Raw genomic sequence first — 19,487 nt, forward strand, 5'->3', positions numbered from 1 at the left:
TCTCTTAGCCCTTGTCTGCCTTTTTCCCTTCTTACTGTTTTATAGGATCCTCTACTGGGGGCGAAGTTATTAAGAGAAAACAAATGACGAGACATTCAACCTTGCTGATCCTGGGGCACAGAGCCAGCATCAGGAAGAAGTGAGATAAAGACAACATTGAAAGCGCAGGCTAAAAGTCACATGTATTATTGCAGTATACCTAGGTTATACAACTTGGGAGGTAGACTGCCTGCATCTTAAGCCTGGTCCTGCCCTTATTAGGTGTGTGACCTTACACGAATTTTTTAACCTCTCTGTGCCTCAGTGTCTTCATCTATAAAATGTGAACAATGATAGTTACTTACCTTATGTAAGGATCATTGTGAGCATTAAATGAGCTCAAACAGATGGAGCAGCTTACAACAGGGTCTGGTGCTTGGTCAGCACTAGATGAATGTTAACTTTTAGAATTACAGTTCTCCATGTGAATAGCTCAAATGAATAATAGAGATGGCTGCTTTATACTTCACATTTTCATAAAGCTTCATGATTAAAAAAGGATTTAAAATAGAGTATCTTGTACAATATCACAACCACCTGCTGATGTATAAATATTACATCCCTCCTTCTAAAGGAAGAAACAGGTTCAGAGGGGTCGAATGCCTTCCTTCTGACTAAAAACACCCAGGGCTTCTATCGACATATCACAGCTGCTTCCAAATACTAGGAGGTCTGCGGGACTTTTTTTTTTTTTTTTAAATGGCTATATGATATCGCTTAATTATTTAGGAAAATCACATGTTTCTTTCTGAGCCTTTCTTCCCTTACAGTAAGATGGTGACAATACTACTTATCTGGAAATATGTTATGAAGGTCAAACAAAAGAATATAAGTAAAAGGTATGTCAAGTATATAGTAGACACTCAATGAATTTAACTGTGTTCTTCTTGCCTCTGGGGGAAAACAAAACAAAACAAAACAAAACAACCTACAGACAGATCAGCATCAACTTGTTTTAGTCCCAGGGTAGATTTCTTCGTGGGATCTAGGACTGGGATTGCAAAGAACCTGAATCTACCATCATATAATCGGCGGCTGCCTATTATTATGAGGCTCTTAGGACCAAGTCAGACAGCTCGGCTCTCAGTTTTGAACTGCGATGCCAACCAAGTAACCACCTAATGATCTGACTTCCCAGGTGGATTTTCCAACAAGAAGAGGAGGCAGGTTCGCTACTTGGTAGCATCTGATCTTCTTGGCAATTGAATTTTCCACCTTAATTAATTCTGTTTTATGCACATTATATGCATTTAGCTGGCAGGAGCCACCCTGGAGTGAGGCGGTTCCCTCTGGGTGTCGTTACAAAATGGATTCTTGGACCTGGGAAGTGAAGGACCAGCCCTGACCCCAGGGTCCATACCTCATCTTGGTTCTGTTCCTTCTCGTGTCTCAGCTGATCTATTGCAACAGTTTCCTAATTCTCCTCGTCTGCTCTCTGACCTGTCTGTTCTCCCTTTTCAAAGACTCCAGTTTTCTAAAGGATGAAGGCTAATTTTTAGTTTTTTAAGGAACCTCCATACTGTTCTCCGTAGTGGCTGCACCAATTTACATTCCCACCAGCAGTGCAAGAGGGTTCCCTTTTCTCCACGCCCTCTCCAGCATTTATTGTTTCTAGAGTTTTTGATGTTGGACATTCTGACCGGTGTGAGCTGATACCTCGTTATAGTTTTGATTTGCATTTCTCTAATAGTAATGTTGGGCATTTTTTCACGTGCTTTTTTTGGCCATCTGTATGTTTTCTTTGGAGAAATATCTATTTAGGTCTTCTGCCTATTTTTTGATTGGGTTATTTTTTTTTTTATATTGAGCTGCATGAGCTGTTTGTATATTCTGGAAATTAATCCCTTGTCGGTTGCTTCGTTTGCAAATATTTTCTCCCGTTCTGAGGGCTGTTTTTTTGTTTTGCTTATGGTTTCCTTTGCTGTGCAAAAGCTTTTAAGTTTAATTAGATGCCATTTGTTTATTTTTGTTTTTATTTCCGTTACTCTAGTAGGTGGGTCAATAAAGATCTTGCTGCGATTTATGTCAAAGAGTGTTCTGCCTGTGTTTTCCTCTAAGAGTTTTATAGTGTCCAGTCTTACATTTAGGTCTTTAATCCATTTTGAATTTATTTTTGTGTGTGGTGTTAGGGAGTGTTCTAATTTCATTCTTTTACACGTAGCTGTCCAGTTTTCCCAGCACCACTTATTGAAGAGAGTGTCTTTTCTCCATTTTATATCCTTGCCTCCTTTGTCATAGATTAGGTGACCATAGGTTCATGGGTTTATCTCTGGGCTTTCTGTAAAGGCTAAACTGACGGCTCAGCAGGATCCAAAGGCTGTATCTGCCCCTGACTATCTATCTTCTGTGGTCGCAGCCTTCTCTCTAGCTGTCTTGGGCTAATAGTTTCTCCTTCACACCACGGTCTTCATGCCTCTATTTGTTTGACCTTGTCCCCTTGTCAAATTGCTGAGCTCCTTTCTAGCCTGTAAACCTCCACGCAGACGTTCATCTTCTCTTTCACTTATTTAACAAATATTCAGTGAGGACTTCTTACGTGTGCTGGGCTCTATGTTCAATGCAAGATGTTAGTACTTGCTAAGTGTCAGCAGTGTGTTCAAGAACTGACAAAAATGACCTCAGTTAATTATCGGGGCAACCCTGTGAAATCGCAAAGGTCCACACTCCCACATCACAAAACCCTTGGGGGCCAGAGGTGTTTCAGAATTCAGGGTTTTCCAGATTTTAGAACAGCAATGGTGTGTAAATTACAGGTGATGGTGCAGTCTCTGGGGGGAGCCCCTCATAATCAAAGACATTGATAGCTCTGTAGCCTGATGTATAAATTCTCTCCAGAGGAGAGGAAATAAATAGAGACTATAAATAGTTCAAGTTAGTTTTTTGCTATCGAGTGAGTTCAGATCAGGTCATGTTTTGCTACCACAAGTGAGCTAGGACAAAAAACAAAGGAACAAAGGACTTTTAGAATTTTGAGACTTTGTAATTACAAATAAGTGACTAGGGACCTGTACCATTACTGTCAGGTTTTACAGATGAAGAAAGTGAGGCTTGGAGAGAGTGGATAAGAATTTGAGGAACAGATAGTCAAATCAAGGCAATGGGACTCCAAAACCAGTACTTCCAACGTCTGGGCTGTGACCTTGCCCTCCAGAACCGACTTCTCTCATCCCTTCCCACTGACAGCCTCACCACCAGGTTTGCTACACCAGGGCTCATCACTGCTGTTTGCTTTCTGGGTTCTAAGAGCTTCTTTAGGTGCCTTGCTTCCCTATCAGACTGGGTGCTGGGGATTCTACATCCACGCGTTTCTAGTCCCTGGGCCGGAGTAGCACTCCCGTAAATAGTTGCTGAACTAAAAGTTTTACTTGGGGACCCAGGAGAGAAGGTAACATTGGAACCATAAGTAGTCATAAGATTGTGAATATGCCTGGCTTTGTCCCAGTCTACGCGTAAGAGCAGACTATGCTGTCACGTAAGAGTTTGAGGCGCAGGTTTTACACGTTGTGCTGAACCTGGTCATTCTTTCCCTGTGTGACTAGCAATGGCATTCCCCTCCTTCCTTCCCCACCGTATGCTCCCCGCATCATACATTCACACGCCACATACTACCCGTCACACACACACGCACGTCAGGCTTCCAGACTTCTAGCATGAAGAAAATACCTGTCCGCAGAACATCGGTTTGATCAGAATATTCTACATATGTAGGAATTTGCTCCACGATGTACAGAGTGCCTTTATCAAGGCTGTGGTTCAGATTTACCTTCTTCAGGTCCAGGACCATGTACTGATTGTTGTAAGTGCCTGAAATATCGGGAGACATGAAGACAGGGCGTGGGTATGGCTTCACTGGTTAACTCCAGATCTAAACGTTATGTACGTGCCTAAAAGTTATTCTGCAGGGCCACTTACCAGAGTTGTATTTTGAGAAGACCTCTGCCCACTGCTTGCCTCCGTTTGCCATCATATTGGCCACCCGGACTCTTTGCCAGGCCAGGAGAGACTGGGGTACCAGGTGCTGCAGTAGGGTTTTGTTATACACGCTGTTTGTGGTCTGCAGCAATACCAAACCACTGCTGAGAAGGTAAAAGTCGTCCACAGACTCCAGAAACCCTACAGGAAACATGAATATACAAATCAGCATAACACACATGCAAAATATTGAGCCGTCAGTGTTAGCACAGAGCTTTGTGTACACAATGCATTTTGCAGTGTCCGTTATTATTATTATCCTCTCCCAGCTTTGGTTCCCCTCTGTGGCAGTTACTCAACTGCCGTTTCTGAAGGTGCCAGTGGACCTCCATCCCTGGGTTTGCCATTGAAAATGTTTGACTTTATGATTTGGGGTGACAAGAATGCATTAAATCGGGACTATTCCAAGTTTCCAAAATGACGAACAGAGTAGATCCTCACTTGCTAGGATCTTCCAGGAGAACTTTTAATTAGGGGGAGATATTAGCAGGATCCATTGTTGGATAGTAAGAATACGGATGCCTTCTTTCTTTCTCCTTTTCTGTATTTTCCAAATTTTATGTAATGAGTCTACATAATTTTTTTAAGAAGAAAAAGTATCTACATGTATAAAAGTGAACATGGTTTTGACACTCTGGGTCAATGTGTTTTACAAATGTTGGAAAATCAGCGGAGGCACAAGTCTTTTTTAAAAATAAATTTATTTATTTGTTTGTGTTTATTTTTCGCTATGTTGGGTCTTCGTTGCTGTGCGCGGGCTTTCTTTAGTTGCGGCGAGCGGGGGCTACTCTTCGTTGTCGTGCGCGGGCTTCTCATTGTCATGGCTTCTCTTGTGGAGCACGGGCTCTAGGCACGCGGGCTTCAGTAGTTATGGCGTGCAGGCTCAGTAGCTGTGGCGCATGGGCTTAGTTGCTCCGCGGCATGTGGGATCTTCCCGGACCAGGGCTCGAACCCGTGTCCCGTGCATTGGCAGGCAGATTCTTAACCACTGCGCCACCAGGGAAGCCCACAAGTCTTTTTTAAAGGCCTATTTTGTGATTTATATTGTGATGTGTGTGGTAGAGATCAAGGAGTATCAGACACAGCTGTAACAATGAGAGAGGCTATACTGTCGTCAGTAACTAACAGTGATGGACAAACTGGTGGTGCTACATTAAGGTCAGAGAAGAGCCCAGGGAGAGTTCAAGGGAACCAGGGTGGTGAGCTCCTCCAGGGCTTTGCAAACTCCCACCATTTTTATACTACTTTATTATTTTTGCCATGTCTGATTACTACTTATATTATGCTTTACTTAATATTTTTCCTTACATGAACTCTCTTTTCGAACTTAAAGTACTTAGCCTTATCACATAAAATAACATCCAAGGAACCATGGGTCTAATCTTTTTGGTTCCCCCCCCCCCCGCCAAAACCAGTACATTTAAGCAAATACATTTCTATTAACATGCAAAAAAATACATTTTCAGAAGCTCCCTGATGTCACGTCACTAGAACTCTGCATGCCACGCACTGAGCAACAGCAATATTGTCTGACGCTTTACAACCAGAAAGAGCAGAGTGGCGCTCCGAGAGGAGAGGTGATGGGGTCTCTCCAGGATCACAGAGCCAGCTCCCGGCCGACCTGGGCCTGGAATGCAGGTCCTTGATCCAGTCCAGGGCTCTTCCGCTAAGTCTGAACACCTATGCTCAGCCTCCATGGCGCTCCCTCTTCTGGCTTAACGAAGGCTCGAAGAGGAGAGCTTCATGGAGGAAGTGCATCTGAGTCCTGAAGCCTGTGTAAGTGTCGACCAGGTAGAGAGCAGTGAGCTTCACAGGTGGGGACAATAATATGAGGGAAGGTGCACAGCAGCAGGAGATGTAGCACAGGAGAGTGTGTGTTCTGGGAGCGGGGCAAAGACAGTCAGTCATTCATTCACTCAACAAACAAGCTATTGTGCATTTACTCTAGGCCTGACAGGGATAGGTGGGGTGGGGTAAAATAACGGGATCGCCTAAGACTTCAGAGCGTATATGCTGGGAGTCAGAAGGCCGGCATTTTACTTCCCTGCATGGCCACCAACAGATTTAGCACTTCTCCTCTTGCCTCCCTGTTCCTTACTCCCTTCCTCTAACCTGGGACCAGGTGATGTCATTCACCTCCAATTTTGAATTTTAATTCCTGGAAATTTCTGAGTAGGAAAGTTACATGATGAGAGCAGTGTACAACTAACTCACAATGAGCCTCCACGAGGCTGTGTCCTTAGCCAACACGGAGATCTGCATAAATGACAGAAGGATACACACTTCGGGCGGTGCGAAGCTTGGTGAGGGGATGGCAGCCTTGAATGCAATCTTAATGGGCAACTCCTCTGGGAAGACACAGCCTAAGACGTAGGAGGCGTGATTGACAAGCAAAGTACGAGATGAATTTCAATGGCTGTTATTTTTTTTTAAATTTAATTAATTTATTTAGACTGCGTTGGGTTTCACTGCTGCGCGCGGGCTTTTCTCTAGTTGCGGCGAGCGGGGGCTACTCTTCGTTGCGGTGTGCGGGCTTCTCATTGCAGTGGCTTCTCTTGTTGTGGAGCGTGGGCTCTAGGCGCCAGGGCTTCAGAACTTGTGGCTCGCGGGCTCTAGAGTGTGGACTCAGTAGTTGTGGGGCACGGGCTTACTTGCTCCGCGGCATGTGGGATCTTTCCGGGCCAGGGCTCGAACCCACGTGCCCTGCATTGGCAGGCGGATTCTTAACCACTGCGCCACCAGGGAAGTCCCTCGATGACTGTTCATTCAGCTCTTGGGCTGAGGTTGTTCTGCAGTGTTTGAACTGTACAACCGTACTTGGCAGCCTTGAGCAAACTCTGGTAGAAAATCTCCATAGGCTAGAACTCTGTATTTCCGGCTTCATAAACTTGCTAATTCACTCCTTACTGTAGTCTCCATGGACACAAGAGGGCAGGCGTTCTTTAATATGTGTGAGTGACTAATACTAACATGAAAGGAGAAGTCTTTCATTCAAGAGCAAGACTGTTTGTTGAAGACAAAAAAAATGTAGGCCACCGAAACTTCTGGAACAAAGAAGATAAATTGTCTTACAGAAAACTTTAGTCAAGGAGTTTAATTCTACAGGTTAGAGTTTAAGATTTAAAAAAGGAAAAGGCCCAGAGAGAGGACAAAGTCCTGAAACAGTGCATTATAGGAGAAACAAATGTTCCTTGACTATGTAAAGTTGTATTCTTGCTCGTACCTGTCACTAGTAGCTTTGGAAGGCACACTATTTTAGATCAGGGTAAAGTGAAACACTTCAGTATGAAAGCCAGCCAGCAAATAACATTTCATAGTAAGCTTCTTGCTAAATTTAATTCAGAAACAAAAGAACCCTTACAGTTAATAAAAGTATCTTTCAGGGCTTTAAAAATACGTAACCACTTGAATCGTAAACATTAACAATGGCCACTTTCCTCTGATTCCATTTAGATCTATTGCTTAGTACAACACAGAAAAGTTTACCCTTATTATCCTATCAAATGTATTTAAAACGTGCCCATTTGGAAGACTGACATCAACATCATGGTGTGAGACACTCCCTTTGTCTCTCCCCTTCAATCTACGACCAGTAAAACCGGTGAAACATCCATAACTCAACAAAGGTTCCTCGGCCCAACACAGCAGCATGCTGAGAGTTCCACAGGCAAAAGTACTGTCATCTAAGGGTGGGTGGACTGGAACACATGAAGTAGGTGGGACCAGAGGGACGGTGAAGGCAGTGCCTGCCATCTCCGTGCCCCAGGCGGCATTGTCAGCAACACCGGCAGCAGCAAGGAAGCAACAACCCTGGAGACAGAAATAGTGACAAGGAGGGCACCAGGCAACACTTCTGACACAGACAGCGGAGGGTGAAAAGTGCCGGCTCTCAAAAATAACCAGAGGCAGCGCGGGTAAGAGAAACCAAAAACTTGTGCTATAGCGCCACCTACTGGGAAACAAAAGAAAGGCATCGAATTACTAACCTGCTGAATAGTTATAATCAAGTGAGGGGAAAAAAAACAAAAGCTTTACCTAAAGAAGAAACATGTTCACCACTTCAAATGCACTGGCAGAGTTCTTCAAGCACCATGAAGAACCATGGTAACACAGTACCACAAAAAGAAAATGACAGTCCTCCAGAAACCAAATTTAAAGTCATGGAATGTTGTGATCTGATAGAAAATTAAAAATAGCTGTCATGAAGATACTCAACCAGCTACAAGAAAACTTCGAAAGGCAGTTCAACGACCTCAGGAATGAAATTAATGAACAGGAGGAATTATTTACCAAAGAGATTGAAATTTTTTAAAAGCACCAAATAGGAATTCTGGAGCTGAAGAACTCAATAAATGAGATGAAGAATGCATTAGAAAGCACTGGAAATAGAGCAGACCACATGGAAGAGAGAATTAGTGAGCTTAAAGATTGAAATCTAGAAGTGATACAGGGAGAAGAGGAGAGTGAATTAAGATCTAAAGAGTAAAGAAATCCTACAGAACTATCTGACTCTTTTAGGAAGTCCATCATTAGAGTAATGGGTATCCCAGAAGGAGAAGGGAGAGTGAAGAGTGCAGAGGGTTTATTTAAAGAAATAATAGCTGAGGACTTCCCAAACCTGGGGAGGGAACTGGATGGACAAGTCCACCAAGCCAAGAGAACTTCTAATTACCTCAATACAAAAAGACCTTCTTCAAGACACAGTATATTAAAACTGTCAAAAGTCAATGACAAAGAAAGAAAATTCTAAAGGCAGCCAGGGAAAAAAGGATGGTAACCTACAAAGGAATCCCCATCAGTCTATCAGCAGACTTCTCAGCAGAAACTCTGCAGGCCAGGAGAGAGTGGAATGACATACTCAAAATACTGAAAGATAAAAACCATCACCCAAGAATACTCTATCCAGCAAAGTTACCCTTCGGATATGAAGGAGAAATAAAGATGTTCCCAGACAAACAAAAGCTGACTGAGCTCATCAACATTAGATGCGTCTTAAAAGAAACATTGAAAGAAGCTCTTCTACCTGAAATGAAAAGGCAAAAGTACTGTACACAAAACTTTGAGTCAAATGGTAAATGGATAGACAGAATAAAAAAATTGCAACTTATTCTGTATCAGAATAGGTTGTTAAAAACTTAATTACAGGGCTTCCCCGGTGGCGCAGTGCTTGAGAATCTGCCTGCCAATGCAGGGGACACGGGTTCGAGCCCTGGTCTGGGAAGATCCCACATGCTGCGGAGCAACTGGGCCCGTGAGCCACAACTACTGAGCCTGTGCGTCTGGAGCCTGTGCTCCGCAACGAGAGGCTGTGATAGCGAGAGGCCTGCGCACCGCGATGAAGAGTGGCCCCCGCTTGCTGCAACTAGAGAAAGCCCTCGCACAGAAACGAAGACCCAACACAGCCATAAATAAAAAAACAAAAAAAACAAAACCTTAATTACAGCATAAAGATTAAAGGGAAAAAGGCAGTAAAAATAACTCCCGCTACTTTAATTTAGTAACAAATAACACAAAAAGGAATAATTTAAGACAACGAAAATGTAAAAATGGAAGAAGAAAAGGAGGAAACCCATGTAGGCAAATGAAGATAAGATACTATCAACAGAAAAAGAACAATTTTATCCATGATAGGTTTCATACAAATCTCATGGTAACCACGAAATATAAATCTAGAGCAGAGAGAGGAAACATAAAAACAAGAGGAAATCGGGAAAAACATCATAGAAAACCACCATATTAAAATGGCAGACAGAAACACAAGGAAAAAGGAACAACGGAGGGAAGCAGCTGCATAACAAGGGAGATCAGCTCAGGGCTCTGTGACCACCTAGAGAGTTGGGATAGGGAGGGTGGGAGGGAGACGCAAGAGGGAGGAGATATGGGGATATATGTATACGTATAGCTGATTCACTTTGTTATACAGCAGAAACTAACACACTATTGTAAAGCAATTATACTCCAATAAAGATGTTTAAAAAAAAATAAGGAACAATGGAGATACAGAGCGACCAGAAAATAAAAGATAAAATGGCAGTTCTAAGTCCTCATCTATCAACGGTCACCTTAAATGTGAATGGATTGAATTTACCAATCAAAAGACACAGAATAACTGGATGGATTAGAAAATAAGACCCAACTATATGCTGCCTCCAGGAGACATATCTCAGCTTTAAAGAGAAACACAGGCTCAAAGTGAAGGAATGGAAGTTGATATTCCAAGCAAATGACAGCCAAAAGAAAGTGGGTGTAGCCATTCTCACATGGGAAAAAATAGACTTCAAGGCAAAAATGGTAGCAAGAGACAAAGATGGACATTAAGTAATGGTAAAGAGGACAATTCGTCAAGAAGACATAACAGTTATTAATTTATATTGACCTAACATAGGAGCACCAAAATATATAAAGCAATTATTAACATACCTAAAGGGAGACAACAAAATAATAGTAGGTGATTTTAATACCCCATTTACATCAGTGAATAGATCATCCAGACAGAAAGTCAACAAGGAAACAGCAGCCTTAAATGAACCTTAGACCAGATGGATTTGATAGACATATATAAAACATTCTATCCAAATGCAGCCAAATACACATTATTCTCAAGTGCACATGGAACATTCTCAGGGACAGACCATATGTTGGGACACAAAACCAGTCTCAATAAATTTAGGAAGATTAAAATCATATCAAGCATCTTTTCCAATCAAAATGGTGTGAAACTAGAGATCAACTACATGAAGAAAGCCAGAAATATCACAAATATGTGGCAACTAGGCAACATGCTACTGAACAATTATTGGGTCAACAAAGATATCAAAGGAGAAATGAAAAAAACTTAGAGACAAATGAAAATGGAAATACAGCTTACCAAAATCTATGGGATGAAGCAAAAGCAGTATCAAGAGGGAAGATTCCAGTAATACTGTAAATGGCAATATTTCTTTTTTATGGCTGAGTAACATTCCATCATATATGTGTGCGTGTGTGTGTATATATATATATATATATATATATATATATATATATCCCACATCTTCTTCTTTATCCATTTATCTGTTTATGGACACTTAGGTTGCTTTCATATCTTGACAATTGTAAATAATGCTGCTATAAACATTGGAGTGCATGTATATTTTCAAGTTAGTTTTTGGGGTTTTTTGATATATACCCAGGAATGGAATTGCTGGGTCATATAGTAGTTCTATTTTTAAGTTTTTAAGAAACCTCCATACTGTTTTCCACAGTGACTGCACCAATTACATTCCCACCAACGATGTACAAAGGTTCCCTTTCTCCACATCCTCACTGACATTTGTCATTTGTGTTCTTTTTGATGATGCCATCTGACAGGTGTGAGGTAATATCTCATTGTGGTTTTTTTTTTTTTTTTTTTTTGTGGTATGTGGGCCTCTCACCGCTGTGGCCTCTCCCGTCGCGGAGCACAGGCTCCGGACGTGCAGGCTCAGCAGCCACGGCTCACGGGCCCAGCCACTCCGCGGCATGTGGGATCCTCCCGGACCGGGGCACGAACCCACGTCCTCTGCATCGGCAGGTGGACTCTCAACCGCTGTGCCACCAGGGAAGCCCTCATTGTGGTTTTAATTGCATTTCTCTGATGATTGATGATTTTGAACATCTTTTCATCTGCCTGTTGGCCATCTGTATGTCTTGTTGGAAAAACTTCTATTCAAATCTTCTGCCCATTTTTAATGAAGTTGGGTTTTTTAAAATGTTGAGTTATATGAGCTGTTTATATATTTTGGATATTAACTCCTTATGAGTCGTATCATTTGAAAATATTTTCTCTCATTCAGTAGGTTGTCTTTTTGTTTTGTCAATGGTTTCCTTTGCTGTGCAAAAGTTTAATTCGGTTCCATTTGTTTATTTTTGCTTTTGTTTCCCTTCCCTGAGGAGACAGATCCAAAAAATATCGTCAAAGAGTGTCCTGCCTATGTTTTTTTCTAGTACTTTTATGGTTTCCAGTCTTACATTTAGGTCTTTAATTCATTTTGAGTTTATTTTTCTATATGGTGTTAGAGAATGTTCTAATTTCATTCTTTTGCATGTAGATGTCAAGTTTTTCCAGCACCACTTATTAAAGAGACTGTCTTTTCTCCATTGTATATTCTTGCCTCCTTTGTTGTGGATTAACTAACCATAAGTGTGTGGTTTTATTTCTGGACTCTCTATTCTGTATCACTGATCCATGTATCTGTTTTTTTGGTGTGCCAATACCATACTGTTTTGATAACTGTAGCTTTGTAGTATAGTCCAAAGTCAGGGTGCATGATTCCTCCAGCCCTATTCTTCTTCCTCAAGATTATTTTGGCTATTCAGGGTCTTTTGTGTTTCCATACAAAATTTTAAATTATTTGTTCTGGTTCTGTGAAAAAGACCTTTGGTATTTTGATAGGGATTACATTGAATCTGTAGATTGCCTTGGGTAGTATGGTCATTTCAATATTAATTCTTCCAATTCATGAATATGGTATATCTTTCCATGTGTTTGTGTGGTCTTCAATTTCTTTCATCAGTGTCATAGTATTCTGAGTACAGGTCTTTTTATCTCCTTAGATAGGTTTATTCCTAGGTATTTTATTCTTTTTGATGCTATTGTACATGGAATTGTTCCCTTAATTACTCTTTCTGACAGTTTGTTGTTAGTATACAGAAATGCAACAGATTTCTGTATATGAATTTTGCATCCTGCAACTTTATCAAATTCACTGTTGAGCTCTAGTAGTTTTTTTAGTAGCATCTTTAGAATTTTCTATGTATAATATCATGCCATCTGCAAACAGTTACAATTTTACTTCTTCCTTTCCAATTTGGATTCCTTTTATTTCTTTTTCTGGTCTGCTGTGGCTAGGACTTCCAATATTATGTTGAATAAAAGTGGTGAGAGAAGGCAACCTTGTCTTGTTCCTGATCTTAGAGGACATGCTTTCAGCTTTTCACCATTGAATATGATGTTAGCTGTGGATCTGTCATATATGGCCCTTATTATGTTGAGGTATGTTCCCTCTATGCCCACTTTCTGGACGGTTTTTATCATAATGGATGTTGAATTTTGTCAAAAGCTTTTTCTGCATCCACTCTTGCCACTCTTATTCAACATAATACTGGAAGTCCTAGCCAGATCAATTAAGCAAGAAAAAGAAATAAAAGGCATCCATAATGGAAAGGAAGAAGTAAAACTGTCACTGTTGGCAGTTGACATGATACTATGTATAGAAAACCCTAAAGACATCACCTAAAAACTATGAGAAATAATAAATGAATACAGTCAAGTTTCAGGGTACTAAATCAGTATACATGTTGTGCAGAAAGAGAAATTAAGAAATCAATTCCATTTATAATTGCATCAAAAAGAATAAAATCCAAAAATAAAAAGAATAAAATCCCTAAGAATAAATTCAAGCATGGAGATGAAAGACCTGTACACTGAAAACTATAAGACATTGTTGAAAGAAATTGAAGATGACACAAATGGAAAGATATTCTGTGCTCATTGACTGAAAGAATTAACATTGTTAAAATGTCCATATTACTTAAAGCAATCTATGGATTCAGTACACTCCTTATCAAAATTCCAATGACATTTTTCACAGAAATGGAACAAAAATCCTAAAATTTATATGGAACTACAAAAGACCCCGATAGCCAAAATAATCCTGAGAAAAAAGAACAAAACTGGAGGTGTCACACTCCTTGATTTCAAATGATATTACACAGCCATAGTATTCGAAACAGCATGATACTGGCAGAAAAACAAACACAGAGATCAATGGAAGCGATTGAGAGCCCAGAAATAAACTTACACATACATGGACAATCAATTTATGACAAAGGAACAAAGAACATAATAGTCTGTTTAACAAATGGTGTTGGGAAAACTGGACAGACAAATGCAAAAGAACGAAACTAGACCACTATCTTACATTATAAACAAAAATCAACTCACAATGGATTAAAGACTTGAATGTAAGATCTGAAACCACAAAACTTCTAGAAGTAAACATAGGCAAGATGCTCTTTGATACTGGTTTTAGCAATATCTTTCTGAATATGTCTCCTCAGGAAAGGGGAACAAAAGCAAAAATAAACACATGGGACCTCATCAAACTGAAAAGCTTCTTCACCACATAAAAAACCATTAATAAATTGAAAAGACAACCTACCAAATGAGGGAAGATATTTGCAAATCATATATCCAATGACAGGTTAATGTCCAAAATATATAAAGAACTCATACAACTTAACAGAAAAACAAACAACCCAATTTTAAAATTGGCAGAGAAGCTAAAAAGACATTTTTCCAAAGAAGACATACAGATGGCCAACAGGCACATACAAAGTAGTTCAACATCACTCTTATTAGGGAAATGCAAACCAATATCACAATGAGATATCACCTCATGCCTGTTAGAATGGCTATCATCAAAAAGGTAGAAAAAACAAGTGATGGAGAGAACGTGGAGAAAAGGGAACCCTCATACACTATTGGTGGGAAGGTAAAGTGCTGCAGCCACAGTGAAAAACAATATGGAAGTTCCTCAAAAAATTAAGAATAGAACTAACATATGACCCAGCTATTCCACTTCTGGGTATTTATTGAAAGAATATGAAAACACTAATTGGAAAAAGATATATGTGGCCCTATGCTCATTGCAGCATTCTTTACAAATAGCTAACATATGGAAACAACTTAAGTGCCCATAGACACATGAATGGATGAAGAAGATGTGGAGGGTGTGTGTGTGTGTGTGTGTGTGTGTGTGTGTGTGTGTGTGTATGATGGAATACTACTAACCCATAAAAAGATGAAATCTTGCCATTTCTGAAAGCATGGATGGACCTTGAATGTATTATGCTAAGTGAAGTACGTCAGATGGAGAAAGACAAATATCATATGATTTCACTCATATGTGGAATACAAAAATAAATGAACAAACCAAACAAAAACAAACACATAGATACAGTGAACAGAGTAGCAGTTACCAGAGGCGAAGGGTGGCAGGGGGATGGCAAAATGGATAAAGGGTGTCAACTGCATGGTGATGAATGGAAGCTAAACCTTTGGGAATGAGCATGCTGTAGTGTATACAGAAGTCGAAATATAATATGTAGGTACACAAAAAACTTATACAATGTTATAAACCATTAAAAAATAAAAAATTTAAAATGTGCTTATTTGCATATCACATGCGTTCCCTGCTCCAAACCTCTGAAGACCACACACATTCCTTCCTTCCAAAAGAGTAGATTCAGTGTTGACAAAGGACATAAATGACATACAGCTCAGGGTCAGGAGTGTGGATCATGATTGTAAAAATAGCTGTGCTGCATCTCCTCACTATCCGTACTCAGCAATGGGACTTTGCAACATCTCCCAGAAAGAGGCATTGTCTGTTTCCCCATCTCTTAAATCTGAGCTGGATCCAGAACTCGCTTCGGCTAACAAAATGCGCCAGTTCTGAGTCTAGGCCTCAGGAGACCTTGCATACTTCTTCTCACCTCTTGTAACCCCGTTACAGCAGTGTAAACCAGCCCAGTCTGATTTAGTCTCTGGGATGGGAGACCACGTGCAGGAGGACCGGCCTCTAGCTGGCCAGTCCCCCAAAGTGCTAGAGAGTTCATCCAAGGTCAGCAGAGCTGCCCACCCAACCCCAGCCAACCTCAGAAGCACGATGTGCCCAGCAGAGACACCAGAAAGAACCATTTAGCTGATGTGTGGACTCAAAAGCAATAATAATCACGTTTCCAGCACAAAATTTGGAGGTTCAGCAGTAGCTAATATAATAATAGTAATCCAATTATACAACATATTTTGTTTTGAAATGTCTTACTGCCATTTGATTTTTAAAATTTTTAAATTTTATTTTGATTCTTTTCTCTCTCTCTTTTTAAAACAATTTATTTATTTATTTATTTATTTATTTATTTATTTATTTCTGGCTGTGCTGGGTCCTCACTGTTGCCCATGGGCTTTCTCCAGTTGCAGGGAGCGGGAGCTACTCTTCGTAGCGGTGCGCGGTCTTCTCACTGTGGTGGCTTCCCCTGTTGCGGAGCATGGGCTCTAGGTGCACGGGCTCAGTAGTTGTGGCATGCAGGCTCCGTAGCTGTGGCTCACGGGCTCTAGAGCACAGGCTCAGTAGTTGTGGCGCACGGGCTTAGTTGCTCCGCGGCAACTAAGAGATCTTCCCGGACCAGGGCTCGAACCCATGTCTCCTGCATTGGCAGGCGGATTCTTAAGCACTGCGCCACCAGGGAAGCCCTGCCATTTGATTTTAACACAGATGGATGTGACATTTTGGGAACTCTTTTCTTTTTTTTTTTAAAAAAAGAGAAAAAACAAAATAACATCTTGGCACCGTACTCAGCCTTTCTGCTCAGCTTTTTCCCACAGCTGAAGAGGAACAGTATCACTTCTCAGACCTGTGGAAAGCACCCACCTATGCTGGGCTGTCTGATTTCTCTAAGCCAGTCTGACAGTCAGTAAATTTTTATTAAACACTTACTGTATCTCAAGCACTGTGCAGTGGGTCTCAGCCCAGAGACTGTACCAGAATTCCCTCAGGAGCTTCTTCAAAAGGCATATGCCCACACTGCCCTCTGCCCACCTCTGCTCCCCTCTGAGTCTCCACCAGAACTCCTGTGTAAGGTTACTGTCTACAGCTGGAACGTCTTCCGCTTCCTGCCTAAGCAAAGGCAGCCTGTGCTCTCCTTGTTATCCCAGGACATGAAACCCTCCAGCCGTTTATTCTGTCTACTCTGCAATAGACTCAGTCTTCCTACCTTCCAGAATGGCATTCATTTACTACCATTCCTGCCAAAATCCTAACTGGAACCAATCAATTTCCCCTTCACTTTCCAGTAATTATTCTTCTATCAAGTATGTATTTTTTTAGCACAATTTCTGCTTAATCCTGCAATAGGAAGGTGACCAATGAAGGATGCATACTGTTAGATACTCAAGCACATGAAGCCATACTCTGGAGTTTGAATATCCTGCAGTGGCCCAAATAAAAGAATTAGTATAATTCTAATTCTAAGATAATGATAATAATCTCTTAAAGATTATAGAAAGTAATTATGAAGGGGTGGCTTACATTTAACCAATATTCTGTTATTATCCACATAAAATTGGTTTTCTTCAATAATAAATTATTTATTTTAGGTTATATTATTTGCTTGTTTACTGTTTCCTTTTCCATCTATCCCATAGCATGTAAGTTCCACCAGGGCAGGAACTTTTTCTGTCTTTTTCACTCTAGCGCCAGAAAAGGATTTGACACATAGTAGGTGCTCAATAAATAACTGTTAAATCCAAGGAAGAAAGAGAAGATGGTGGTCACGAACATTTACCGACACACCAGAAACCTTGCTTTAGAAGGATGGATACCATCATTTGATCTTCACAAAAAGAGCACTTAGATGAGCTAATTAAAAAAAATATTTAGCTATTTAAAGCTAATAAACAGCATTGTCAGGAATCAATTTAGGACTGAACCTCAACACATGCCTTTTCCACTACAACATACGCCTGACAGATGTGAGGGAAACAGATAGGTAGTCACTGCAAACAGTGACAACACTTATACACAATAGAGCAAATACATTCGAAGCAATTGGGAAGAGAGTGAATCATGGCGGGTTGCATGTTTAGACAGGGTGGAGTTGCGGAAAATCACCTTATGACCAGTCAGTCAAGAAAAGTGTGGAAAATAAGGCGGGATCTCTGGAAAGACAGAAGGGAGGAAGCTTCCTTAGCTAGCTGGGGAAAGATGTTCAAGGCAGCTGTGGCCTGGCAGAAGTCATCAGTATTCTGGGATGGTGCCAAAGAGGAATACAAAACAAAAGAAAGGTATTGATACTTAGGAAAGCAGAAATGCAGTGCTACAAAATCTATCTATGGTCCTTTGGAATGGGTGCCCTAGTTTGACTTTTATTTCTTCTCCTGCTTTGGTTCTACTTTTTAAAGGCAGAAGATATGAATCTTGGCATGTGTTAAATCACAGACTGTTTGTATATATTTCAGCCTTATGATCAAAGGATCTAAGATAAAAGAGGTAACATGAAATTAATAAAAGTAATTATACTATTACATTAAAAATGTTTACAACTACAGAGGCAATTTAATAACACATGAAAGTAATAACATTACGGATTACGAAGGAGACTTGACTACATTTTCTCGGGGCTTTGAGACTATTCTTTCATCTTCCTGTGCCCTTACTTTCAAGTATTTGAACTTCAAACAGGAGGAGGCTGAGCAAAGTCATGGCTACCCAGACCAGAAAGGCTGCCAGAGTCTGAAAGGATGGGTTTGGACCCAATATGTTAGAATCACCTAGGGTGCTTGTTACAAATGCACCAGCCCAGATCAACTAAATACGAATTTTTATGGATGGCACTTTAGAATCTGCATTTTTAGCAAGCTCCAGAGGAAATTTTAAGGGGTATGTACATGTGTGTGGGAGGTGATGGGATGCCCAGATGTGATGCAAAGTAGGAACACACGCATGCTTGGTGAAACACACTAAGTGTGTTCCAGAGAGCTCCACTTACAGATAATTAAGCATGAAGCCTCAGCCTCATAGGGATCATCATTATTTACTGTAATCCTCAATTAAAACACTTTGAATAGGTCCCAACTTTTGTTCCCACACAAAAGCTCCACCCACCTGGCATCCCAGGAGGTCCTTTGAGTTCATGGCTCTTTTAGTTTTAACCATTTAACTTAGATACAAAACAGAACCATTTCTGAAAACAAACAATGGGTATTTATTTCATAGTCAGATATGTTGTGTTTGAACCCCAGCGCCCAACTTCTGAGCTGGCTATTTAACTTCTCTGAACCTGTTTCTTTATTTGAAAAATGCTGCTACAATACCCTCCTTGTTAGGTTTTTATGAAAATTAAGTGACATGACACACACCAACTGTGTATTATGCATACACAGAGTGTCAGTTATAATGCCAGGCACATAGATAGGAGCTAAACAAACATTACTTCTTTCCTTTTTATTTCAATAACAAGTTAAGCACAAATGATTTTAAGGTGATTTACTTAAAACCTGGGTGTTGCCCAATTCCCATAAAACTAGTTGGGTCCTATTCATGTCATTCATAATCAGGGTGGCTACAAAGGATTAGCTGCAAAGGTCCAATCCCTGTGCTGAACACACAGGTTTGCATCTGAGATGCCTTGATACCAATTCATGAACATCTCAGACTCTTCTTTCCAAAGAAAGGGTGCAAAAGGGAGGGCAGGATGAAGAGAAAACAATGAGCTTGTGATGTCCTGGTAGATGATGACCCCTCAGGCAGCCTCTCTTCCACCTCTCACTGCATTTCCCCGCTGTCTTTCTCAGAAGGGGTTATCTGTAACCTGTCTGCCTGTTTCCTTTCTTTTTTCTTCCCATTATCTTTTCCTCCTTCCTTCCTTTTCTCCTTTCCTCCTTGCTTGCATCA

At 40.7% G+C, this 19,487-nt stretch overlaps 1 protein-coding gene across 1 annotated transcript in view; it reads right to left on the reverse strand.

Annotated features, from left to right (window-relative positions):
• Positions 1-19,487, reverse strand: part of PLBD1 (phospholipase B domain containing 1) — a 68,531-nt gene that overhangs the window by 3,934 nt on the left and 45,110 nt on the right. Inside the window, exons 7-8 of the mRNA XM_059082227.2 lie at positions 3,952-4,152; positions 3,703-3,843 (exon numbers count right to left, since the gene is read on the reverse strand). Coding sequence (XP_058938210.1) covers positions 3,703-3,843; positions 3,952-4,152 — 342 coding nt within the window. The remainder of the gene's footprint in view (positions 1-3,702; positions 3,844-3,951; positions 4,153-19,487) is intronic.

Source organism: Kogia breviceps, chromosome 12 (assembly GCF_026419965.1).
Source record: "Kogia breviceps isolate mKogBre1 chromosome 12, mKogBre1 haplotype 1, whole genome shotgun sequence".
In the NCBI taxonomy this organism is placed as follows: domain Eukaryota; kingdom Metazoa; phylum Chordata; class Mammalia; order Artiodactyla; family Physeteridae; genus Kogia; species Kogia breviceps.